Genomic DNA, 26,009 nt, shown 5'->3' on the forward strand with positions numbered 1-26,009 from the left:
TAGTGTCTCCTTCCTTCGAGGGGGGCGGGTTATGGGCCCCCGATGACTGGCCCTTCAGGCTCAGCACAGCGTGCTCACGGGGAGCGGAGCCGACCCCCTGCTGTGGCCCCGCATGTGCTGACGCCTGCGCCCCGTTGATTTCAGAGTCGGGGACCCCAGGGTTATGAGCAGCGCAGCAGGGCCCACTGGCCGGGCCTGCTCTTCGGGCGTCTGCTGTGAGGTCTTTATTTATTTATTTATTTTTTAATTTTTAATTTTTTTTTAGTTTTTATTTATTTTATGATAGTCACACACACACAGAGAGAGAGAGGCAGAGACATAGGCAGAGGGAGAAGCAGGCTCCATGCACCGGGAGCCCGATGTGGGATTCGATCCGGGGTCTCCAGAATCGCGCCCTGGGCCAAAGACAGGCGCCAAACCGCTGCACTACCCAGGGATCCCTGCTGTGAGGTCTTTAAAAACGGAAATCCGGTAATTCACGAAAAAGATTTTATTTATTTCTGAGAGAGACGGCGAGTGAGCGTGAGCATGCGCAGGGAGCCCGCCATGGGGCTCGATCCCAGGACCCGGGCCGACGGCAGATGCTTGACCGACTCTGCCACCCGAGCACTCTTGCTGTCAAGACTTTTATTCTCACTTAGCTCCAAATACACTTTCAAACCTTAATTTCTTCAGCGTAATTGGTCCTTACGTTAGGGCGGCCGTACAGTGGCCGTCCTCCTTGGGTGAGAGGAGGCGCAGCTCATATTTATGCCAGGGCAGCAAGCGTTTAGACTAACTCTCCGTCGGGACGCCGGTGGCTCGGGGTGAGCGTCTGCCTCGGCCCAGGGCTGACCCCGGGGTCCCGAGATCGAGTCCTGCGTTGGGTCCCTGCACGGAGCCTGCTTCTCCCTCTGCCTGCGTCTCTGCCTCTCTCTGGGTCTCTCATGAATAAATAAATAAAATCTTAAAAAAAATACTCATAAAACTCAGTTCTAGCAGATGTTTTTGAAATTCAGGGCTCAGCCCGAGAGAGTGCTTTAGCTCTTACACGGGAAAGTTTTATTTACGAATCTGACCAGGCTGCTGTGTATTATGTGATGCTTGGTTTACGTGGAATGTCTAGGGAAATCTTTTTTTTTTTTTTTAAAGACAAAATTTCATTTTGAAAAACATGTATAGTTTTGTCAAATCAGACTCATCCAACTTTTTAAATGATTTTCATGTGTGGCTGATGATAAAAGGGTAAAGTTGTTTGGAAAGGTCCTTTTGTTCAGAACACTTGCGGAGGGCAGTGAGGCCAGTGGTGCCGGGAGGGGGCCGTGGCCGCGACCCAGACTAGAGCTTCCCCATGTCCTGGCTGCTGCCGCCCGTGCCTCCGTGGCGTGACACGATGGCTGGAGGATGCAGGCAGACCTAACTGCTCCGTCTAAGTCTTTATGTGCGAACGTCCTAAGTGTTTACTTCCTAATAACTTAGCAGCTACTTGAAAAAAATATTACGTGTCAGTGGAAGGAAAGATAATTCTGTTATATTCTTTAAAAAAAAAAATCCCAGTTACGGGCGCCTGACAGTCTCAGTTGGTGTAGGCTCTCATTCTTGGCTTCAGCTCAGACCGTGACGTTGGGTCATGAGATCGAGCGCTGCGTGAACTCCGGCTCAGCGCAGTCTGCTTGTTCCTCTCTCCCTCGTACCCTCTCTCCTCCTCTCCCTCTCTCAAATAAATAAATACATAAAATCTTAAAAAAAAAAAAATCGGGATCCCTGGGTGGCTCAGCGGTTTAGCATCTACCTTTGGTCCAGGGTGTGATCCTGGAGTCCCGGGATCGAGTCCCACGTCGGGCTCCCGGTGCATGGAGCCTGCTTCTCCCTCTGCCTGGGTCTCTGCCTCTCCCTCTCCCTCTCTCTCTCTCTATGTCTATGTCTATCATAAATAAATAAATCTTAAAAAAAAATCATAGGCAGTCCGGGTGGCTCAGCAGTTTAGCACCGCCTGCAGCCCAGTGCGTGATCCTGGAGTCCCGGGATCGAGTCCCGAATCAGACTCCCTGCATGGAGCCTGCTTCTCCCTCTGTGTCTCTGCCTCCCTCCCTCTCTCTCTCTCTCTCTCTCTCTCTCTTTCTCTGTCTCTCATAAATAAATGAAATCTTTAAAAAAATAAATCATAGTTATATATGAATACATGTGTACCTGTTGGGCACTGCACAAGTTCTCAAACCGTGCCTTCGGATCTGACGCTACCCAGCCCCATTTCCTGTTTTGTGTTTCATTTTCTCCTGTTACTTTGTCGTAGCGACCGCTGAAAAATCAGCTCCGGCCAGTAGGCTTTTGTGGAAAGGAACGTAGTGTGACTTCATGTGAAAACGGTGACCTGTAGACTTCGAATTTCTGGGTGGTGCCTGTAGACTTCGAATTTCTGTCTTTCAGAGCCTTAAAATAATTCCCTAGTTTCCCCGTGAGCTCATGGCGTTGTGCGGGGGTGAGAACCACAGACCTGGCTGTGGCGAGCCCGTCATTTGCACTGTTGCTGAACGTGCATCGTGCCTATGGTCAAGACGTGCTCACGCGAGTGTGCATTTGAGAGACGCACAGATGTCGCGTTAGCAAAGCCAAGCCGCTCCTTCCACCATCCGCTCCTTGGCTTCTGATCCTCAGTCGCTGGAGTTCCTCGAACGCTTGTTATGTGAGACTCAGCTCCATGAAACGCTTTGCATGCTTTCAGTCACTTGAGTGCTGGTGGCCCTGCGGGGGATCCCCCCGAGGTGGCCTGTGTCCGGTTGGGCAGTGGCGGAAGTTCGGGGACTTAAGTGACGAGCTAGTCAGTGAGCCGCTGGTAACTGGAATCCGAACCCAGGCTTCAGCGCTTCCAACCGCGGAGCTTGTTGTTGTAACTTATAGGGTGGGCGGGAGGCCTTGTGAAATCCGGAGTCCTTTCAGAGCCACGGAGGAAGATGAAGTGATGATGATGTGGCTTCTGCGGTAATATATTTTGATAAATCCCGCTCGCCTGGAAGTCCTGGTACGCGCGGCCCCTCTTGGTCAGACACCGACCCCATGCCCAGCATGTTAGAGGCTCTGTGGCTGGAGGTCACGGGTGAAAGGTGACGCATGGCCCCTTGGGTCCCCAGGGCGCTGTGGGGTTCAGGGTACAGGAGGACGAGGGCCCTGGGGCTGGGTGTGCTTAGTTCCCGAGTGAGGAGGGTGGTGGTGCTGCAGAGGGTAAGCACACGGGTTGCCGGCCGCACAGAGTTCTGGCTCCTCACACTTGGAGCCCTCGGGGGAGTACATCCCCACTGGACAGCAGCCAGGCCCCATCTCCCAGGCCCTGTCCCCCAACCTCATCCCCTGGGCCTCGTCCCCCAGGCCCCATCCCCCCACCTTGTCCCCAAGGCCCCATCCCCTGACCTCGTCGCCTGGGCCCCATCCCCCGGGCCCCATCCTCTGGGCCTGCCATGCGCCTCCCGACAGGCCCCACAGCCCCGCTCGTGCACCCTGGCTCCCTGCTCCTACACCCAGCAGGGGTGGCCCCCAGGCCAGACGCCGTGCGCTTGGGGCCTGCCTCCCAGGCACCTGTCATCTGGGAGGTAGCCGTGCGCTTTCTCGGCAGCGAACTCCATTCGGCGCCTCGCCTGGTGCGCCTGCTGCAAGTGGGACCATTGACCCTCCGTCAGACGGAGTCGGGTTGTGCTTTGAGGTGGCCCCTTACACCTAGGACATGTCACCGTGGAGGGAGAGTGAAAGCAGGACTATTTAAATGACATGGATTTTATCTCCTATGAATCTTAATATTCTCCTAGATAAAACCACAGAGACTGAAAACCTATGCTCCAGGGGTTGAGCATCTGCCTTTGGCTCAGGGGGTCCCAGGTTCGAGTCCCACGTCGGGCTCCCTGCATGGAGCCTGCTTCTCTCTCTGCCTGTGTCTCTGCCTCTCTCTCTCTCTCTCTCTCTCATGAATAAATCTTTAAAAAGAACTTTGATAGAATGAACGAGAGCAAAAGAGCGCATATGTGGATACACGCATGTGGTTGTGTGAGCGGGGATAAACACGCTCCCCTGCGTGGAGCCCCAAGTGGGGCTGAGCCCCCGGCCCCCGAGGTCATGACCTGCACCCAAGCCAGGTGCTTGGCTGACTGGGCCACCCAGGGGCTCCTAGCAAGGCTTTTGATGAACTGACAGACACTGAGCTGTTCCTGAGGTGGTGCTTCCTGCACGCATGGAAACACGGGTCTACTTGACGCTCTACTTTATGCTCTACTTGATGGTCTTCTCTGCAGCTGCGAAGTCCAAGTCCAAACCCGTAAGTGGTAGGCTAAAGGAAGAGAAAGCCGGGAGCAGAGCGGTGAAGATGCGCCACACTCAGGGAGTGTGTCCGGGACCTCTCGGTCTTCCTCCGGGTGCCTGGGCCCCTGTAGACGCTGAGCATCTCTTGGAGCAAAGTCCAAGACTGAGCAGCACGTGCTGCCACGAAAGCGGAGTTTTGCCAGTGTCCGTGTTTGTGTGGATAGTGTAGGATTTTCATACCATGTCTTCATAGGAACTGGTAGGTTTATTTTTAGACCTTTCAGTAATTTAATCTTAGGATATTGTCTAGTTCCCCAAGGTTTTCCATTTCCTCCTGTAATTGAATTACGTCCTGGCTTTTATCAAGTTGAAATACAGCGTATGAAATGGAAGCCATGTCTCTAACCATTGGCCGTGAAAAGCAGATGTGAAAATCTTGGAATTAAAAAAAAAAAAAAATCTTGGAATCTGGTGTTGTGGGAAGAGGGCAGCCATGCATGGCAGAGCCAAAGCATTGTCAGCCAGAGCGTTAGTCTTCTGCCGTTTCCGTAACAAATAACTACGAGCTTCATCACGTGAAACAACTCAGTTTTAATCACCTTACGGCTGTGTAGGTTGCAAGTCTGACGGGTGCTACTGAGTGGAAGTCGGCGGCCTTCAGCAGGAAGGGCTCCTACAAGCTCTGGGGAGAAACCACTTTGCCGTGATCCGCCTCCAGAGGCTGCCCGCATTCCTTGGCTTGTGGCCCCGTCTCCGTCCTGAAAGCCCGTGCTGGCTGGGGAGGCCCTTCACACGCTGTGTCCCCCGGGTTTCTTCTGCCCTATTCATCCACCTTTTTTTTTTTTTTTTTGGAACTACTTTTTCTTATTGTGGTATAACAGCCATAGCTCAAAATCTACCATTTTTAAGTGAATGATTCTGGTAGCGTTCAGCAAATTCAGTGTCACGTGACCACTACTTCCCATAATTCATCATCACCTCTAACATCTGTTACGCATTAAGCAATAATCCCCTTTCCCCATTTCCCCAGCCATGTAACCTGGAATCTGTTTTTTGGTTTGTCTGATTTAGCCTTTTCTAGATATTTCCTATAGGTGGAATAAGATACTTGCCCTTGCGTGACTGGCTTCTTTCACCCAACCATATTTTCAGGGCTCCCCCGTGTTGCGGTATGTGTGGAGCTCTGTTCCTTTTTATGGCTGAATTGCATTCTGCTGTATGTATATAACAGGTTGTGTTTATTCATCCGGTGGACATGTCAGTGCACACTTGGATCGTCCCTACTTTGGGCCATTGTGAATGATGCTGTCCTACATACCGGTGCACAGGTATCTGGTGAATCTGTCTTTGATTCTTTTGTGTACATACCTGTGGGATCGGCTGCTAATTCTGTGTTTAAATTTTTTGAGATCTACCCCAGTGTTTTCCACGGTGGCTCTACCATGGTCTATTTCCAACAGCAACGTACAACGGTGCCAATTTCTCTACATCATCAGCAACAACAGATATTTTCCATTTTAAATTCTTGACTCTTGTGTTTACGTTGGCTGATCTAAGTAGTATAGGATAAGCTTGCAATCTCAACGTTTGCACAATCCCATCAACAGATAACATCTTAATATATAAGGAAACCTTCATGGGTTCTTGGGATTAGCTTAATGACATCTTTGGGAGCCATTATGCTGCCTGTGACTGAGTCTGCCCCAGAAGCTCACCTGTTGTGGCAGCAGCATAATTTTTCACTTATTGTCTCAGAAGATGTGATGTTAGTTTGAGCATAAACTTGGATTATGTTCTTCCTTTGATGAAAGGGCTTACCACGAATATGGAACCAGGTTCAGTGGTCTTTTTCAGAGTGATTGGGAAGGGGGAGGGGGGACAGTGACCCTCATGATCTAAGAAGGGAAGTTAAAACCTGTTACTGGGAAAATGTTGGGAGAGAATGAGGCCGGGGCTTCAGGGATATTGGGCAAGGTGAAAAAAAAATACACTTGTTTCAGGTGGCAGGTGATAGAGATCACATTCCTAGGGCTTGATTGTGGTGGAATCTGGCTCTCTGATGTGTTGTAATTAGGGTTTAGTATCTATAGATCTCGAAATCCTTTTATTCTAAAGAGTCCTATGTAATGGAAAGTTGACATTTATCACTGGCTAAGAACCCTTTCTCTGGATTTTTATTCATTTTGGTCTGTGCCAGCAAGCCCAACACTTGAAAACATTTGCCCTTATGTTGTCAAGTGGCTGCCCGTGAAATAGTTTTTAAGTGTGGCCTATTGTGTGACTCTCCCATCCCAGGATGCAAGTGTGTGCAGGCAGACAAAGCTATGGCACAGTAGTTGGTGTACAACTGGTAATGAATCATTTGAATTTGGGAAGATGGCCAGGAATCAGGCATTAGGCTTCTAATGGCAATCAGGATATTTGAAAGAAGATGAGTATTTCTTTCCATTATTCCCTTCAAGTTTTCATAGGACTAGAATCTGTATTTTAGGAGTTAGCATAATGGCCAGAGGAAGGGTGTATGATTTTGGCATCTTTTGGGTGTTGAATCACTTAAATTAATGATCTGGGGAGTAATTGATGGGCTACAGGAAAACTTGGCCCAGACTACTAGAGTTACGCCCTTCTATTCGGTAGATTAAGATGGGCTCTCCCACATAGCCTTACCCATATTGATGATAAGGGCCCTGCAATTATATATAAATAATCTAAACATATGTATATATACTCAACACTTATGTATTCTCATTTGCAAAGAGCAGTGAAAATGTGACTACTTTCAAGCAGTAGATAATTTACACGTGATCTTGGGAAGTTTTTTTATATTGGTCTTTACTGGGGAAAAACAGATATGTGACTTTCTAGAGATTCATAATTTTTTTTATAAAAGCCTGTGATTTTTTTTTAGTATTTTATTTATTTATTCATGAGAGATCCTGAGAGAAAGAGGCAGAGACACAGGCAGAAGGAGAAGCAGGCTCCATGCTGGGAGCCCAACGTGGGACCTGATCTTGGGACTCCGGGATCATGCCCTGGGCTGAAGGCAGTGCTAAACTGCTGAGCCACCCGAGCTGCCCCGACATTCATAATTTTGCAAATAAAATGAGTTGTTTTGTGAATACAAAGCCCCACATGACCATGGAGAAAGAGTACTAGTCCCGTTGGCCTGGGTTCTCGGGTCTAGTATTGGTACCAACCACTTCCATGAATGTGGACCTGGCCGGCGGTTTGTTGAGTCGGCTTGGTCACCTAGAGAAGACAGACTAGGACCAGGCTTCACAGGCTTCTCTTCTAGCTCTGGACTTTTTGATCATAAAACGTTGTGCAAGAGTAATTTGTATTTAGTTGACTCTTTAAGAAGGCCTTTAAGAAAACGGGCATAACTAAAATCATGAACGGGAGGTCATAGGTGGGTCTCATTGTCCTGGTCGCCCAGAAGGGCCAACTCTCCGACTGGGTTTTATTTTGAAGGCGTACCTGGATCCGGGGGCAGGCTGATCTCTCCTGCTCTGGGCTTTCCTGGCTATAGCGAATGACATGAATGCCCTCAGTGGTGAATAAAAATGAAGTGACGGTGAAAGACGCCTGACTGAGCATCCCTGTGGGGAGTGTATGGCCGACTGCCCGAGGCCGGCCAGGGGACAGGCTGGGTGGATGTTAGCCGCATCTTCTGGGCTCGGAGGCCGTTGGAGCTCAGGAGTCAGGTCGTTACCTGGAGGCTCGTGTGGGTTGAGTTTGCAGCCACCCTCTCCTGCCTTGAGATGCGGAATCTTAAAGCGAACTCGGGGGATTGGTTTGTAAGTGGGCATCAGGTGCTGGACAGGGGGGAGGCCCTGTATCCCGGGCCGTTCGAGGACCCCAGTGGCCGGCTTTCCCTGATGTTCTTTTGGCTGAGGAGCCCCACTCCCTGCTGGGTAGATTGGAGCCTGTGCTCCGGTATCCGGGACTGGCCTCTGCCTGGCTCAAGCTCCCGGCTCTCCCCTCACTGCGCCCAGGTCGCACAGCCTGCCTTCTCCTGCATCCGTGCTCAGCCCTGTCCACACTGCCTGCGCCGAAGGAGCGACCCTAATAGGATCTAACCTGCCGAGGGTCTCCGTGTACGTTGCGCCGTGCGTCACAGCTTCACTTTGCCCGGACTCTGTGAAGCAGGGAGTTCTCATCGTGACCGTCATCCCCCTCTGGTCAGGACCGCCACTGTCCCCCCCCCCCATTCCACGCGTGGGAAGCCCGGCGCGGGTCAGGGAGCGGCCCCGAGAGCTGAGGCCACGGCCGGGGGCCCACCTCCAAGCCCAGTGACTCAGAACCACGCACACCTTTCTTCCCTGCCCTTCCCACACAGCCGAGGCCGATCCCTGCATTTCCTCTAACAAGACAACGAAACGTAACAGCCTCTTTTCTGAGGCCGGATTGCGTCATGTTCCTGGTCTGTTTTGCATTGCTTTGCTCATCTCGCCTCGCCCCGTCGAAGGCTGACTTTACCTCCTATCTGCATCTCCGGCTCCACCTGGCCTTCCTGGAGCGTGCTGGGTGCCGCTGAGTGGGCGGAGGGCCTGCTACCTCCGGGGGTGCCCAGTAACTTGGGGGGCGGGGGTGACACTGTAGTTCATATTTTCAAAGATATTGAAGACTTGTGTTAAAATACCGGTATTTTGAGAATATTAGTAGCTTAAATAATGTGTATCTTCATCTCAGCTAGCGATCAGGTCTTGGTTATTCAAGTAGAATTCTTGGATTGCTCTGCTTGGGCAGGCCGTGCTGTAGAAACACTACCACTTAAGTGTCAGGGGAAGGAGGGCGCTCGTAAAGGCCACGCTTGGGTCCCGGCTTCGTCACCTGTCATGCAGGGAAGAGTTACTTAACTTCCTTGTCCTTCAGTTTTCTTCTCCGTTAAACAGAGAAGATAATACCTACCTGTCAGGATTATAAGGCAGATTACATTGACTGATGCGCACAGAGAGCCTAAGTGCCCCAGACGTATCAGACCATCAGTAAGTAAGTGGTACCATCTTGTTTTTGACCTTTCACTTTGATTCTGACCTTCCCTTTGAAATTATATTTACCGGCTCTTTGCTTCTGGGCTGTTTGTTCATTTTCTTTTGCTTTTCGATTCAAGTTGTGTGGCCCACGATCACCAGTAATAAGTGGTAGAGCCAGGGTTGGAATCCAGCTAGTCCACCTCCAGAGCCAGCTAATAAACCCCTGCCGCATCCTGCCTCGTTCAACTGCAGTGTGTGCCATGCTGCCCAATCATCTATTGTAATCCATCCCATTTCCTTTTCGTGGCACAAGGTAATGGGTCTGGGGAGGAGGAAATGAGGAGTTCTTGCTTGGGGATTGAGCCTCAGTATTGCAAGATGAGGGAGTTCTAGAGATCAACACTAAATATAGTTAACATCCCTGAACTATGCATTTAAACATGTGGCTGGAAGGACAAATTTTATATTGTGTGTGTGTGTGTGTGTATTTACTGCAAATTAAAGAAAAGGAAGGGCTCCTTCTTTTGAGTTTCCCATGAAACTTCTGTACCTTTATCAGTTAAGAACCCTGAAAGATTGTCTGAGCTGTTTCTCTTCTGACAGACGTATCAGACCATCAGTGTTTTTCCTTGCTCCCATAAGTGACCCTGCTTGTAAGTCCATGTCTTTTCTTTTTCTTTTTCTTTTTTTTTTTACCTCTGCAGGTGGTTATGGAATAAAAGAGTTTCTGTTATTGAATCTGGTGACTTAATACTTGAAAGTTTTAATTTAGAGATTAAGAGAACAAAGGTGTATTATGGTTACATAAGGTGTATTTAATAGGGTCACTTTCACTAGTGTGTGTCTGCGTATCACTGTGGGTTTCGCACCAAGGACAACAGGGAGAAAGAAGGGTGTTCCGCAATTTTTGTTGCTTCCGTGAACTTAGGATAAGAGCTGATGTCAGAGAGTTGTATTCCTAGGACATGGGGTTATTTGGTTCCTTCATTCTGCTCTATGTCGTGTATAATAGTCTATAAATATCACTTCAGATATATAGATCATCACAGACTGTTTTTATCCATAGTTAATGTCTCCATGAAGTATCCAGGGGGATATTCCATTATTATTTACCTTTGATTTTTTTTTCAAAAAGCTTTAAGATGGAAAGCCCATTTAAAAACAATATAAGAAAAAAATAAAATAAAAACAATATAAGAGGATTCCTGGGTGGCTCAGCGGTTTGGTGCCTGCCTTTGGCCCAGGGCGCAATCCTGGAGGCCCGAGATCGAGTCCCGTGTTGGGCTCCCTGCATGGAGCCTGCTTCTCCCTCCTCCTGTGTCTCTGCCTTTCTCTCTCTCTGTGTGTGTGTCTATCATAAATAAATAAATCTTTAAAAAAATTTTCTTTAAAATAAAAAAAAACAATATAAAATAGTAGAGTTAAGCAAAAAACCAGAATAAAGACCATAAAAATGACTACAACTTGGGGTAGATTAATTGTTATACTTGATACTGATCTGAATTTACTGCCAACGAGAGCAAAGCAAGATGGAGTTCCAGTTCCGTGATTTATTATGTGCGGCAGAAGACTGCCTAAAGCATCATTTTGCTTTTTAGGCAATTGTTGTTAGAATTGACCTTGATTTTTTTTTTCCACTATCTTGAGTTCTTGTTTGGAAGATAATCATTGATGATTAATAGACATTATCATTGGGGTTTTATAATAAACAAAAACATTCTTTGGTGTTTAGACTTCGTTACTCACTGAAGCATAAGCCCTGAATCAGTGAAGATATTTTCAGACTGAGTGCTATTGCCGGACTAGTCGGCTTTGGCAAGTGGTTTATTAGTTTACTCGGCAACCCACGTGGTGCTTTACCATTTGCATACACTGTACCTGGCTCTGGGGTCAATGGAAGAAATTGTCCTGGAGGTTCTTAACCCACTGGGGATGGAGCTGGGCAAGCGGATCTGCTGTGCCGTGCTGTTGGAGCCCGAGAGGGTGTGTTGGCTCGGAGTAGTGGGGGAAGGTTCTTAAGGCACAAGATATTTGAGCTGATTATTAAAAGTTTGCCTGGTTGAAAGGAAAGAGACCAAGAATGCCCTCGGATGCTCTGTTGCAGCTTGGAGCTTGTGCAGTCTAGGAATAAACCGTTAACCTCCACTAGGCGTGTCAACTCCAACATCCTCCGTGCTCGGGCTGTGGCTGCGGTTGATGTAGCAGCTTCATGACCGAATCTCTCCCGATTCCTAGAGGGCAGGTATTGAGGCCCGTGGCGAAGCCCAGCAGGTACTGGGTGTTTGTGGGTGTTTGTGGGAGAAGGGAAGGAGGGGAGGGCCTTGCGTCACACACCACAAAGTAGATGAGGTGGAGCGAGGAAGACTTGGGGTCGATCCCCATTGTCAGTCACGCAGAGGGGAGCGCATTTCTGGAGGCGGCCGGGACAGGGTTTAAGGGCGGCTGTTCCTGGCTCGCCCAGCGCCCTAGACTTGGCCAGCCTCTGCCAAGCGTCTGCCTGTCGGGCCGTGGGATCCCCGGGACAGCAGCGTGAGCCTGAGCAGGTGTGAGTGGAAGGGGGGGCGGCCGCGGGTGCACGGCCCGTGGTTGCCAAGCGTGGCGCTAGTTTTGACGCGTCGATGCTGCGCACCTTCTCCAGCCGGGGACTGGTCAGCAAGCTCAGAAACACTCCTTAGGACTCTTCTCATTCAGGGAGATGCAGGCCTCTCTTTCTAGATCCTCATGGTGCTGTCTGCCTGCTGCCCTCGCTCCAGGCCGTCCCAGAGCCAGCTCACACCTTAACCCGCTCACCACCTCCGGCAGATCTGCGCCACGTCCTGTGGGTGCTCCTGTGCTGAGCACATGGCCGCTCGCCTAGTGACTCGGCGTACAGGTGTAGTGTTAATCAGTGCCGCCTTCTCTCAGCCCTTAAAATCTAACCGAACAATTTCTGTTGGTGTTTTTTTTTTAAGATTTTATTTATTTATTCATGAGAGACACAGAGAGGCAGAGACACAGGCAGAGGGAGAAGCAGGCTCCATGCAGGGAGCCTGATGTGGGACTCGATCCCAGGACCCTGGGCCGAAGGCAGATGGTCAACCACTGAGCCACGCAGGGACCCCTCTGTTGCTATTTTTGACATCTGTCCACTTTATTTCACTTGATGTGCCATTGGCTTTGTTCAGGCCACCGTCATTCATTTGAGCCCGTGGCCTCGCTGCCTCCACTGTGGCTGTCTCTACTCAGATCACCCTGTATGCATAGGTCAGTCCTTGTGAAACACAACTTGGCTCTGTCCTTTCATGCTTATGGTCTTCAACGGCTGCTGTTGCCCTGCAGACAAAATAAAGGTATTTACCCTGCCGATGTGTCTGGGCATCGGCTCTGCAGCCTCATCTTTCTCTTGTTCTCTCTCTTTTACTCTCTCTCCACCTTCAGTGAACTACTTTCAGCTCTTTGATGGGCCAGGGTGTTTCCTGACTTAGCATCTTTTCGCTATTTCCTCTCCTCGGTATGCTTTTGTCCACTCTCGACCTGGCTCAGTCCTTCTCATCTTTAGTGCTCCTCTTAATTTTTCCTGAAGGATCATGCCAGATTGTCCATTCTAAAGTTACCCTCCGAAAATCTCTCTCAAGACATACCAGAGTTCGAGACCATGAGCTCAGTTCATGTGGAACTGCTCCCACCGGAATTTGATGCTGGGCCCGTGTCTCTGTGCCTCCCGCCGTACGGTGCAGTACGGAGCTTGCACAGGAGCGGCGCTTTTCAGACGTTTGTTGAATGAAAGACTGTTTCGCTAAAATAAAAGTTGATCTAGATGGAAAGGCAGTAACAAGGCCTGCGTCTAACTCCCGTCGCGGCGTATGCTAACTAATTCTACGTGAGCGTCTGGTACTCACTTGAAAGTCAGTTACTGCTATTTTGCCTTTCCAGAAAAAAAAAAAGGCATTTTTAATGTTTGTTTTGGGGAGCCTAACAGACTAAGTTAAGGTTGTGTTCTGCTCCTGGAAAACGGTCCAACTTTGAGCCCATTAACCAAGTTCTCCCGGGTCTCCTTTCCCATCTATAAATAGAGGGAAATTACATCTCATGAGCTTGTTACGGAGATTTACATGAGATTATGTGAAGTGCTTCGTACAGTGCTTGACACCTTGGAAGAGTTCAGGCATTCTTTTTTCTTATCCCCTTTACATCTCAAGAGATTAATAAGGACTCAGAAAACCTCATTTAACTTACCTCATAATCTTACTGTTTTTATTTAATGCATAATCACACCCAAGAGCATTAATGTGGAGGTCAAAATCAGTTTAGGAGGAAATAATCCGTCTCTTGGGCACAAGTAAGCAATGACGGACTGGTTTTTTAACCGTCAATAACATTGGTCTCCCTCAGAAAGACAGACAAGAAGTCCTCTTTTACCTTGTCCCAGGTGGTTGTTTAACTTGAAAAATTATAATTACAAGTAAATGCGAGTCGTTATTGTTCTTTCTGATTCAAGTACATACTCTATGTTGATAAGTGATACGAAAACATTTTCCCCATTTTAGATGTTTCTAGGGAGAAGCCTTGGCAATATCATTGAAAACTCTGGAGTCCAAAGCTCTTCTGCTTATATTATCAGCTTTGGGGGTAATTAAAAATTTTAGTATTCTGAAGATAGGTTTTTGGATTCAGATGGATCAGATTCAAATTAGTAGGTCGTCTGTAACGCCCACTTCCTTAGGCATCCTACTCTGGATGCTAAATTGAGTTTAAAGGAAAATGGTAGAGTTACATCTACCAAAATTATCAGAGGTTAATTCTCTGCCATTAAGTCAGAATAGCTCACCCATCCCTGCCTCTATTACATTCCTTTCCCTGGATGATAAGAGACAGTAACCGCGAGTTGAATTGCTTCTCCATAGGCCGCATCTTCCAGGGAGCTAGGGGCTCTAGCATTAAAAGCTGAAGGCCTTTGGGTTTTGTCTATTCAAACATTGCCCCAGGCAAGGATCTGTGGTGTTTATTTTAGGGATAGTATGATTTAGAGTGTTGCTGCAAGTGGCTGAGATACGACAGCTAATAGACATTGACTCCTTAGCTCAGTTTGGAGCCTGGAAACTTTAGGGAGGCTGAGGGAACGGATATGAACTTCTTCTGGGGCGCTCTCACTTGCCCTGTTCTGTGGCCAAAGATCTCACCTCAGACCCAAGCCAAGCATCTTGAGAGTGTGTAAGATTGGTCATTTGGGACATTAGACTAAAACCATGGGGGTGCACCTGGGTGCATATCCGTGACCAATAGTACGGAAGGTGTGCTGTATTGACGGAAGGAGGTTTATGTGAGTTCCGACGTCTAGACGTTTCCTTGAGCTCATGGTCAATTTCTCCCTGCAAACCCAACTTCAGAAACCGTATAGCTAAACTAAGAATTGTCATTGCTAATTTTAACATATGTCCTGAAGGAGTGTTTTTCATTTCACAGAGGTGACAAAAACCACCTGCACTTTTTTTCGTGTTTTTTTAAAAAAAATTTTAAATTTTAAATTTTTTTAAAGTGCGCTTTTACCTAAATTTATCAAAGTAAACATTGATGTTTTCTTTCTATCAGAGGTTCTGGTCATTGAGTTTTCTTCGGGTGTTTTCTGTTGTGTGTCTGGTGGGGCTGCAGTGCTTTAAAAATAACGGGGTAATTAATACCCTCTCAACTACTAAGTAGAATGGGAACCTGCTATTAAATGAAGAAATAATGCATTACGTTTGGTGAAATGCACATCTGATAGTTCAAAGCAGATGAATGTCCCAGCAAGGACTTCAGAGCTTCTCTAGTCCCATTACACTGATTTGATGTTTAAATGACTTCCGTAAGGTGTTTCGGTTTAAATGGATGCTAGGAATTGCAAACAAGTCCTCAAAGAACCACTGTAGTATTCTTTGGTCTGTGCATGAGCTACCCGTTAGCAGCCTGTTGTGGGATGTGACGTATCTCTTTCCTCTTCTTTTTACAGAATGCTATGAACCTACCCCCTGACAAAGCCAGATTACTGCGGCAGTATGATAATGAGAAGAAGTGGGAACTGATTTGCGATCAGGTAAGACACAGTGATGCTTTTATCAAGAAATAATGAAAGAAGAGAATCAGATTTCCTCCCTAAATATAGTAGACTTTTTCCAGGATACGAATGCATGGATTTCTGTTGTGTAACTCTCTGCCTTCCTGTTTCTCAGGACCAGAGGTAAAGCTAGGAAGTGACTTACTTTATTTGTGCATTATTTTAATTGTCTCCCTTATTTTTAAGCATTTAGTTATTAGGTTTTCTGGGAAATCTCATCAGATAGGCAAACCAAATTCAGACCTGTTTGGTTTTGAGAGAGAGAGAGAGAGAGAGAGAGAGAGAATTGGGGCTGCGGCCAGGGGTGGGGGTGGAGAGGGAGAGGGAGAGAAAGAATCCAAGGCAGGTCCCATGCCCAGCATGGAGCCTGACATGGGGCTCAGTCCCATGACCCTGAGATCACGACCTGAGCTGTAATCTGGAGTCGGACACTTGGCCACCCAGGCGCCCCAGTTTTTCTGTTTCCACAGCAGTTTCTGCTGCGAGAGTAGTGCAAGTCTTCTAGTTCAGCTGGCTTTCCTATTCCTGTATATTGATGTCTAGTCATGTGAGAAGGTGAATTGTTTATAAAGAAACATTGCTTCAGCTGATAAATTATTTCAGATTTTAGCAACTCTAAAGTTGTTTTCATTTTGTCATTAACTCCTAATTCAGATGATTAAGAGATATAAAATAAAAAGTGAAAATCTGCATTTTGTTTCTGTCTGGTCTTCAAATTCTCCACCTTAGAGCTCCCTGGTAAGACCTTGAAGTATTTCCTTTCAGCTTTTAAAATGTTTTTGTCTTAAAAAAACTAAAATACGTGAATGTACACACTAGTCCATTCTGCCCCTTGGTACATTCATCAGTATGTACGTTTCTATCCTATTCTTTTAAAGGGTATGTAGTAGTATTGCATTGTAATTGATGGTTTTTGTTTTGTTTTGTTTTGTTTTTTGGCACTTTGTTGGAGGGCTTGGTCTGGGCCAGTTGATTGAATCCTTAGAGGCGTCACTGTGAGATAGCAGGCTCTGTATGTGAACTTTTTATGTTGTGCCATGAGCTTCAGGGTGCTTGTGTTTCCACCTCCCACCACCCTGAAAATTTCTGGGGAGTGTTATATTTCTTCCTAACACCGCTGCCTTGAAAAAGAAAAGAAAAAAAAAAACACCGCTGCCTTGGGTTTCTTTTCTTTTCTTTTCTTTTTTCTTTTTTCTTGGATTTCTATTGTGGGGACAACATGTATCAGAGAAGCAGAGTTTTTTTTTTTTTTAATTGCCCATAGGTAGAGCTATTACCCTAAGACATACATGCTCGCAGTTGGCAGCTTCTAAAGTGTTCATTGTGTGTGGTTTCTCCTCAGCTCCTGACTCAAACAGTAATGAGATGATGATAAAAGTCCTCCCCTCTATTTGGGTACTGAGAGTAGATAGAAACCAAAGAGGAAGCTTATTGCTTATAGGACCACGATGCAAAGGAGTGAAATTCTGCTGACACTTAGACTCTCCTTCCCTGAGAGTTAATTTTTCATGAGTACTGACCAAGCCTATTATTGTGGGGAAAAATGATTTTACGACGACGATGAACAAGGATGATAGGGATAGTTAATATAAAGGAAAAGGAATCGTGCAAATGAGGGAGGTCCAGTGGGGGTGGTAATTCTAGTGTGACAGGTTGTGACAGTGGCAGGTGCAGAGGAAGGCAGTGGCTATTTTGTCAGAGCTGTAGAGAAGATCGGAACCTCCTCCCGCAGACCTGCAGGATTCACTGGCCGTCAGGCTGCTCTGCTCCTTTCCGGCTTGGTTGAGTTGTCAGTCTTTGCCTCTCTAGCAGCCAGAAATGGCAGGTTACTGCTGAGAGAAGATTTCTAACAGCTGCACTCTTCCCTCGGACCACCCATGGCCTCTAGGGTAGATGGTGGGTCTGGGGATCTCAAGGCTGGGAGAGGAGCAAATCAGCTAATTAATTGTGTTTCAGATTTTCAGATCCTAGGTTCAGCTTATTATTGCCCTTAAATGTTAATGTGCCACAACATAGAGAATTTAGCCATTCGATCTGTTTCTTTCTGGCAGTTACTTCAACACGTGTTGAAAGCTCCAGGCTGGGGCTCCATCAGTGTTCAGAGGTGTCCTGGGTGATTTGTTAATAAGAGTGAAAAATAATTATTTTTTTTAAATTTATTTATTTATGATAGTCACAGAGAGAGAGAGAGAGAGAGAGAGAGAGGGGCAGAGACACAGGCAGAGGGAGAAGCAGGCTCCATGCACTGGGGGCGTGGCTGTTGAGTGGTAAGGTGGCCTGGGAGGTCTGATTGTGGAAGAGCTGCTCATTCAGGGGCTGTATGCGAACGCGCTGCTCTCTTCCTCGCCAAGGGCTCAAGTGTGTGAATGAGCCGCGGAAAATAAATTAAAAAACACGGATTGGGGATCCCTGGGTGGCGCAGCGGTTTGGCACCTGCCTTTGGCCCAGGGTGTGATCCTGGAGACCCAGGATCGAGTCCCACGTCGGGCTCCCGGTGCATGGAGCCTGCTCCTCCCTCTGCCTGTGTCTCTGTCTCTCTCTCTCTCTCTCTCATAAATAAATAAAAAATTTATAAAAAATAAATAAATATATTTGCTTTTAAAATACCATTTATATGAAATGTCCCAAGTAGAAAGATCCATAGAGAAAGTAGGTTAGTGGTTGCTGTGCACTGGGAGGGGGAGGGGAGTGACCGCTAATGAATGTGCACTTTTTTTTGTTTTTAGTTTTGTTTAGTAGGTGTGATGGAAATGACACCAGATTTCTTAGTGTTGGGAATTAAAGAGTGGTGATAGTTATGTAGCCTTGTGAACGGAATAAAATTGCATACCACTCTGAGTGTGAATTTTATGGCATAGCGAATTATATTTGCTTTTGTAACAGAGATAGGCTAAAAACAGAATTGAAGAGCAGTAACTGGGGAAATTTCCCCAGAAAAATTTTCCAGAGAAATTAGTGGATGAATCTAAGAAGTGGTTGACTTTGTTAGGGTTGATTTGGGCATTATGGTTGTATAAGAATCTGTCTTTATTTTTAAAGCAATGTGTACGGCCGTAGGGATGGAGTATTGCTGGAATATGGCTATGAAACACTTCATAAAGGAAAACAAAAGGGATAGAACGTGCAAAACCTTGATGGTTGAATCTTGGTGGTGGAGTGTGTTGGGGTCTATCACAGTATACTTTGTACTTCGGTGTGTATTCAAGAATTTACAATATAAAATTAAAAACTAAAGTGCCACATAATCTTCATTTTTTTCCTTAGCTACTCTAACCTTCTAAAGAGGTGCCTGGCTAGCTGGCTCAGTTGGTAGCACATGCAACTCATAATCTCAGGGTGCTGAGTTTAAAGCCCCAAGTTGCGTGTGGATCCTACTTGAAAAGAAAACACAGCAGTTTAAAATGATTTGAGGGTTGCAGGCAATATATGTAAAGTACATCAACTAACACTTGGCACGGAGCAGGTGCTTTATCGATGGTGTGGCTGCTTCTGCTGCTACTGAAGAGCTCAGCTATTAGATATCGGACCATTATTTTATCATCGACTTGTCATCAAAAGATTCAAGGAAATTGATTATATTGAATGTGTCATCACCTATTATCTAAGTATACTTGATGGTTTGAATGCGTGCTGTAGGATGCTGTCAGGAAAAGCCGCAGCTATAGATTTCCTTCCTTCTTTCCTGCCTCCCTTCCTTCTAAATATTTTATTTATTAGAGTGAGTGAGCGCATGTGTGCGAGAGAGTGCAAGTGGGAGGGAGGGGCAGAGAGAGGAGAAGCAGACCCTGCTGAGCAGGGAGCCCGACGTGGGGCTCAGGCCCCGGGGGTTGTGACCTGAGCTGAAGGCAGATGCTTAACCCACTGAGCCCCCAGGCGCCCCAAGCCATAGCCATGGATTTTCAATCCAGGAAAATACCAGGCAAACCTTGTGTCTTATGTGTCGTCTTAGAACAATGACCGTGGTGTGTTGTCATTGAGACCTGACCCGTTAGACAGCCCCTGCCCCACTGTTTTGTGCCCAAACATTATATGGAATCCAAATGCTTATTTCATTTTTTTTTTAAGCAAATAGTGTAGGTAGGTAATCGTGAGGTACCCGGGATAGGCCTAGTACGGAGTCTGCACCAAATGAACTGGGAATATTAGAGAAATTTAATACCAAAAGAAGTATGTGATCAAGAATATTGGAGGCTTTAGGGTGAAGTTATTTCAGGTTTGGTTCCAGTGAAAAATTGTTATGTGGGTGATCGGAATCACAGGACCGGTCGTGGTTCTCCTTTTCTCCGCTGCTGCTGGGTTGCTCGGAGCCGGATTCGTGGTCTGCCCTTACCAAGGGCCCAGCACCTGGGTGGTGGGGTCTGTTACCAGCCTCATCCGTGGCCTCACCTAAGGTTTCCGGGCCACGTGTCCCTCCATACGGATTTCCTCACTTAAAAAAATCCCCTCCTAAACTTTCATCAGCTGTCTTTTTGAACAAGATGAAGGTAAAATCATCTTTTTATTTTGTTACCGGTGAACACAAATGTTATTTGTGCTGATGGCGACGCTCCTTTTCCATATGCCGTGGGCTTTGGGCCAATTGGTGCATTGGATGTGATGCTTTTCTCTAAAGAAGCAAAAGAGGGGGGGGTGTCCAAGCAGGATGGGTCATTATGGTTTAGCCTGGGAAGGACAGCGGGATGCAGCTCGTAACTGGCTGGTACCATCAATCAGCATGTCGCCCCCCCCCCCCCCGGGCAGGGCGTGTTCCCAGGGTCCATGGCTCATGCCCCCGACACGCAGGCAGTGGGGCCCAGGCAGGTGACATGGGTGGAGGCTGGAGAGCCGGCTGTGTGTTGGGCAGGGGTTGGGGGGGTAGAGGGCGGTGCAGGGCAGGGACACAGATGGAGAGGCAGCTCCCGGGGGGAGGGGGAGGAGGAGACAGAGCTGGAGGTGGAGGAGGAGGGATCCTGGGAGGAGGAGGAAGGGGAGGAGGAAGAGGACTCCTGGGAGGAGGAGGAGGAGCAGGAGAGGGGAGGTGGAGGAGGAGGGCTCCCAGGAGGAGGAGGAGGAGGAGGGCTCCCGGGAGGAGGGCACTGGAGGATCCGTGGGGCCCCAGGTGGGCTCTCCGTGGGGGGCCCGTAGCCGCTGGCTGCCCAACAGGTGCGCCCGAGGACTCGAGGGCCCGAAGGGCGGGAGGGGCTCCGCATGGGCTCCTTGGCCTGTGGGGAAAGCCCGGTCCTCGCACCTGTGTCAGGGAGAGCACTGGCCTTGGGGGGCCCTGGGGTGTTACAGTTTTGTGTCCCAAATGTACCCTATTGAAGATGTACCGAGGACTGTGATTGGAGTCACTTGGTCGTGATGCCTTCTCTGCTACTAAGCTCGTTTCACTTAGAGTGACGGGAGGGTGACGATAGCTGCCGTGTTTGTTTTCTGTGGCCGCCGTCGGAACGGCCGCAAACTTGGTGGCCAGAGCAGTAGGGAGCACTGCTGGGTCCTGGAGGACAGAAGCCCGAGGTCGGATGGCAGCTGGGTCTTCTTCCTGCCCAGGGTTCTCGGGGAGAATCCCGCCTCCCCTCCAGCTCCCGGAAGCTCATAGGCCTCCTTGCCTCCCCTCCAACTCCCAGGGGCTCCTGGACGCTCCTGGGCAGTGGTTGCATGACTCCAGCCTCCGCCTCCACTTTTACGGGGCCTTCTCTTTTTCTCCCTTTGGCCACTTCTGCTCTCCTGTGTCTTAGCGGGACTCTCCCTGTTGGGTTGGGGTCCACCTGGGAAGGTGAGGATGATCACCCTCAAGGTCCCTGACGTGGATCTGCAGACACCCTTTCTCCAAGTACAGTGATGTGCACGTGTGTGGGGCGAGGGCACAGACGTGGCTTTGTGGGAGGCCGTAGTTCCAGCAAGTGCGTGTGTGGAGACGTGTGATGGTTCACGTGACCTGGTCGTTAGATAACAGGCCCGGCCGGTCCTCCGCCCGGGGGGGGGGGGCTGGTTCTACCCGGGTGGTCGGGGGAAGCTCTTGTTGCGGGCAGCCGCAGCCTGGCCCGGCGTGGTCTCCAGTGGTCTCCGGTGGTCTCCGGGCACCGGGGGGCGAGTGGGCCTGTGGTATCCCCAGGAGGTCCCTGCACCCGGCCTGCCAGCGGGCAGCGTCACGTCCGACTCTCCTCACCGGCTGGACCCACAGAGGTGCGGCCTCGGTGAATGAGCGGGGGTGGGGTGGGGTGGGGGGGAACCACGCTTATTGGGAGCCAGTCTGTGCCATGGTTGCCGTTTCTGACAGTGCAACAACTTGGCCGGTCTAGGTTGGACTTGGCATCACGCCTTCTATTATGTACTCATTAATTTATCCACCCAAGAAGCACTTAATAGTGCAGACAAGAGAAAGCGAAGAGAAAATTGAGAGGGTATGGATCTCAGTTTTCCCCAAACAGGTGCCTCATGTAATGCTTCGAGTCTGGAAAATCATTTGAGTCAAATGGTCCCTGGAACCAGTTTATTTGTCCTGAGCCCCCGCAGGGTGCCCGGCACGAACTGGCTGTGGGACGTAATGTTTTTGCTGAATTTAAAACACAACATCTCACCTTAGGGCTGTCTTCCTTTTCTCAAAGTCTCCAAATCTGAGGAAAGGTATCAGGTTAGTTGCTGTTAAAAAGAGAGCAGGTGGGGGATCCCTGGGTGGCTCAGCAGTTGAGCATCTGCCTTTGGCTCAGGTCGTGATCCCCAGGGTCCTGGGATCCAGTCCCGGGTCAGGCTCCTTGCGTGGGGCCTGCTTCTCCCTCTGCCTGGGTCTCGGCCTCTCTCTCTGTCTCTCTCATAAATAAATAAAATCTTTAAAAAAAAAAAAGAGGGAGCAGGTTTCTTTTATTTTCCCCCGTGAAGGCAAAGTTTCCCTTCCATTAAGGTGCACGCCGGTCCCCGATCCCTGGCTTCTAAAATGCCGGAGACGCAATCCGAGGAGCAGATGCCAGCTCCCTGCATGTTGAGATGTCTCCCATTTCGTATCTCTGGGGTTGTGGAAAATTGAATCTGGACCTAGAAGGGGGGTTATTTTGTTCGACTACCAGAGGTTCTCTTGGTCCTAGGATTTTTGTACTGGGGAGAAAGGTGCTGACCACCCCCCGGGGGCACAATATGGGAAGGTAGACTAAAGACGGGGTGAGCTACTCCTTTTTAAACTTTAAACCTGGTTTTGGCAGCTTGATAGAAACACTCTGTTTGAAGTGCTGTTTGGCATCAACAGCTAAAATAAGAAGCCCAGTGTTCAGTCGGATTTCAAGCTTCTAGGTTACCTTCTGCCAAAATGAACATCACGTTACCTGCGTTCTTGCCTGGCGATGCAAGTGGAGTTGGAGATCCTCCGCTGCCACCTCCTATCCCCCCCACCCTTGAAATTCCTTAGTCGCCTGAGTTGTCTTAGACAGAACTCCACTGTGTCATGCGAAGTAGATTTTTATTGTATGAGCATCTTTTGTGAACTTGAGAATGCTGTTATAGGAAATGAGAAATCATCTAGCCAATGTGACGATGCACACGGATAGACTGAAGTTGACTTTTGACACCATCTTTTAGAAAATAATGTAAGTGACATATTAAGGTGAATTAGCCAAGAATTTATACTAGGGAGCACAGATACAACTTCACATTCTTTTAACATGTGAACATTTAACTCCTGGTCTTTGCCGTGGAGGTCTGTGTGTGTTTACCTTTCACATACCAAAAAGTCAAACAGCTTCATGGAAGTTATCCAACAAGTGGTGGAGCTGACACTAAAAAAATTCTGAAAATTTCTGTGTTCTAAAAAGTACCCAAATGGTTTGGAAAAGTCATTTTGAAAAAAGTGCCGGGATGACCTCGGTCACAGCGTGGCTCTTTTCATCAGTCCCTTCACTAGGTAAATGATCCAATGAGGACACACTGAGGAGAGTGATGTGCTAGATGCTAGGACTATAGTGCCCCCGAAAATACTATGTTGAATCTTTTAAACAAGGAAGTTGAAAAAAAATAATACATCATCTTAAAAGTAAATTCTGCAAAGACTGAGTGTTTAACAGAGAGCTTTCAGACCCTGCGTTATCCCCAACTATCTGTAGCATTCATGGCAGATCTTGAATGAACTTGCAAGTAAGTGTTGTAAAAGAAGTTATTTTTTGAAGTCATTGGGGAAATTAAGGTGTCTGTGGTTTTTTTTTTTTTTAAGATTTTATTTATTTACTTATGAGAGACAGAGAGAGAGAGGCAGAAACCCAGGCAGAGGGAGAAGCAGGCTCCATGCAGGGAGCCCAACGCGGGAGCAGAGGGAGAAGCAGGCTCCATGCAGGGAGCCCGACGCGGGACTTGATCCCAGGACCCCGGGGATCACGACCTGAGCCGAAGGCAGACGCTCAGCCACTGAGCCACCCGGGCGTCCCTGTGGGGTCTTTATCTCCACGATAGTAGTAAAACAGCATTTTTATGATTTCACTGAAATAGCAGAAAATTTGATTTTTCATTAGACCATGGGTGTTGGAGGGTGCAGGGAGATAAGGAAAAAAAGTGAATTCGAAATACAGTTCAGGTTTTGTAAGGAATGGAGAGCTGTAGTTAGGGGGTGGAGACTGCCTTTATTCTGTATCCACATGGTGGACTAGACCGTGGCTTGCAGTAGCATCTGTGGGTTCTAGAAATACCATCATTTTGCTGGTTATCCCTAAAGCCACTACTAGCTCTCTTCAACCCCTTGGCTGTCGATGGCTGTGCTCATAGTTTCAGATAGAACTTCCCAAGTCCCACCTAAAACCCCATGGAGTGAGCACTATAATATACTGGGTACTAGGTGCATGTGTCTCTGTCTCATCCAGCAAGTGTCCTCAGCAGGGACCAGTTTTGAACGAACCTCTTCCACCTCCTGTTCAAGCCAGTCTGGTCAGGTGTTGTCTGAGAGCTTGATCTAATGAATAATGGTGACCGTGTGGTCACAGGTTAAAACTATTTTTGTCTTACTCTTGTGAGCTGAGGATACAAAGACATGAGGTTGATGACCGACGGGTGAATGTGTCTGTGCGAGTGATGTTAAATTTGAAATCACGGAAGATCTAAGGATAAACCATACAATAGTCTACCAAAGCTTGGCTTTAAGAGTTTTCAGGTTGTTAGCACACACTGTTATTGTTCCTATGTTTCAAAAGGTGAATATTTCTGTGTCTAGGAACCTGGGATGTGTGTTGGGGGTGGGGAGGCAGGGAGGTTTGGATGAAGATGGCAGATTTGTTACGCCTAACGTAAATGAAAGCAGGTGGTAAGGACCTAATTTAGACCTAATGGCTCGACTCCCAATTTTTAGTCCTTACGTTCTGTTCGTGAGGATGCTTTTCTTGAGTGTATCAGGCAGGTGTCGCCTTGAGTGGAAGACAGCTTCCTTCTCCACCCCTTTATGTGCCTGCCATCTACTTCGAGGGTTCTCTGCCATAAATTATACCCTTTGCAAATACTACAACCCATTCACTGCAGCGAGCACCTCTTGAGATTCTCATGACCGTGTAACTGTGTAGCCACGTGGTTGTACACTGAATTGGAGCACATGAAATTTCGGAGAATCCAGTTAGTAGGACTGTAGGCAGAAATCCATAACATAAGAATTTGCCATTCTTAGAGAAGACGCGGTGTATATACATTTAAGTGAAATATTACTCAGCCATAAAAAGAATGAAATCTTGCCATTTGTAATGACCTGGATGGAGCTAGAGAGTATGATGTTAAGCAAAATAATTCAGAGAGAGACAAATACCATATGATTTCACTCATATAGAGAATTTAAGAAACAAAACAAATGAGCAAAGTGGGCGAAAAAGAGGGAGGCAAATCAAGAAACAGACTTTAAACTAGTGAGCAAACTGATGGTCCCCGGAGGGCAGGTGGGTGAGGGAAATGGGTGAAATGGGTGATGGGGCTTAGGAGGGCACTTGTGATGAGCATAGGGTGTCGTATGGAAGTGCTGAATCACTAAATGGTACTCCCGAAACTAATATTACACTGTTAACTGAAATTTAAATAAAAATCTTAAAAATATTTTTAAAAATAATAGAGTTTGCATTCTTTCATATTCTTGAGTGATCGAAAAATACTAGCACTCTTATCTCGATGGTTTCTGCAAGACATCAAAGGCAGCTGCTGCTGTTTTTTTTTTTCCCCTGATCAAGATCAGAACCGTGTTATTTTTCTTTTCCTCACCCATGCTTGTTTGTATGATACATGGTTAGCCCTGGAGACTTAGGAGCTTTTCATTATGTTGATGCTGTTTGAGAAGGCATCCTTAAGTAAGGTTTCTGGAGTATGTTGTCTATAGGGGAGAAGGGTTTTCATATTCTCATTATTTATTTTTTAAAAAACTTTTATTTATTTATTCATGAGAGACACAGAGAGGCAGAGACACAGGCAGAGGGAGAAGCAGGCTCCACACAGGGAGCCTGATGCGGGACTCGATCCCAGGTCTCCAGGATCACGCCAAGGGCTGCAGGCAGGCGCTCAACCGCTGAGCCACTCGGGCTGCCCATATTCTTATTTTTTAAATGAAGAAGCAATAAGGCTTGTTTGTACCCCTTGCATTTTTTTAGAGGAAGAATGCTCTCTAGGGATTTTGTAAAAGTTTCATGAAATAGTAGATTGTAACTATAGTTTTAATAATGTAAGTCTGTATCTTTAAATATAACTAAAAATGTTCCAAAGTCTTTGCCTGACAAGAACAT

At 47.6% G+C, this 26,009-nt stretch overlaps 1 protein-coding gene across 9 annotated transcripts in view; it reads left to right on the forward strand.

Annotated features, from left to right (window-relative positions):
* LOC129495450 (formin-like protein 2) overlaps positions 1–26,009 on the forward strand; it is a 260,043-nt gene that overhangs the window by 125,378 nt on the left and 108,656 nt on the right. For all 9 annotated transcript variants that reach the window (XM_055302975.1, XM_055302977.1, XM_055302974.1 and 6 more), the window contains exon 2: positions 15,205–15,288. In XM_055302975.1, the coding sequence (XP_055158950.1) occupies positions 15,205–15,288 (84 nt within the window). The remainder of the gene's footprint in view (positions 1–15,204; positions 15,289–26,009) is intronic.

Source organism: Nyctereutes procyonoides, unplaced genomic scaffold (assembly GCF_905146905.1).
Source record: "Nyctereutes procyonoides isolate TBG_1078 unplaced genomic scaffold, NYPRO_anot_genome, whole genome shotgun sequence".
In the NCBI taxonomy this organism is placed as follows: Eukaryota; Metazoa; Chordata; class Mammalia; order Carnivora; family Canidae; genus Nyctereutes; species Nyctereutes procyonoides.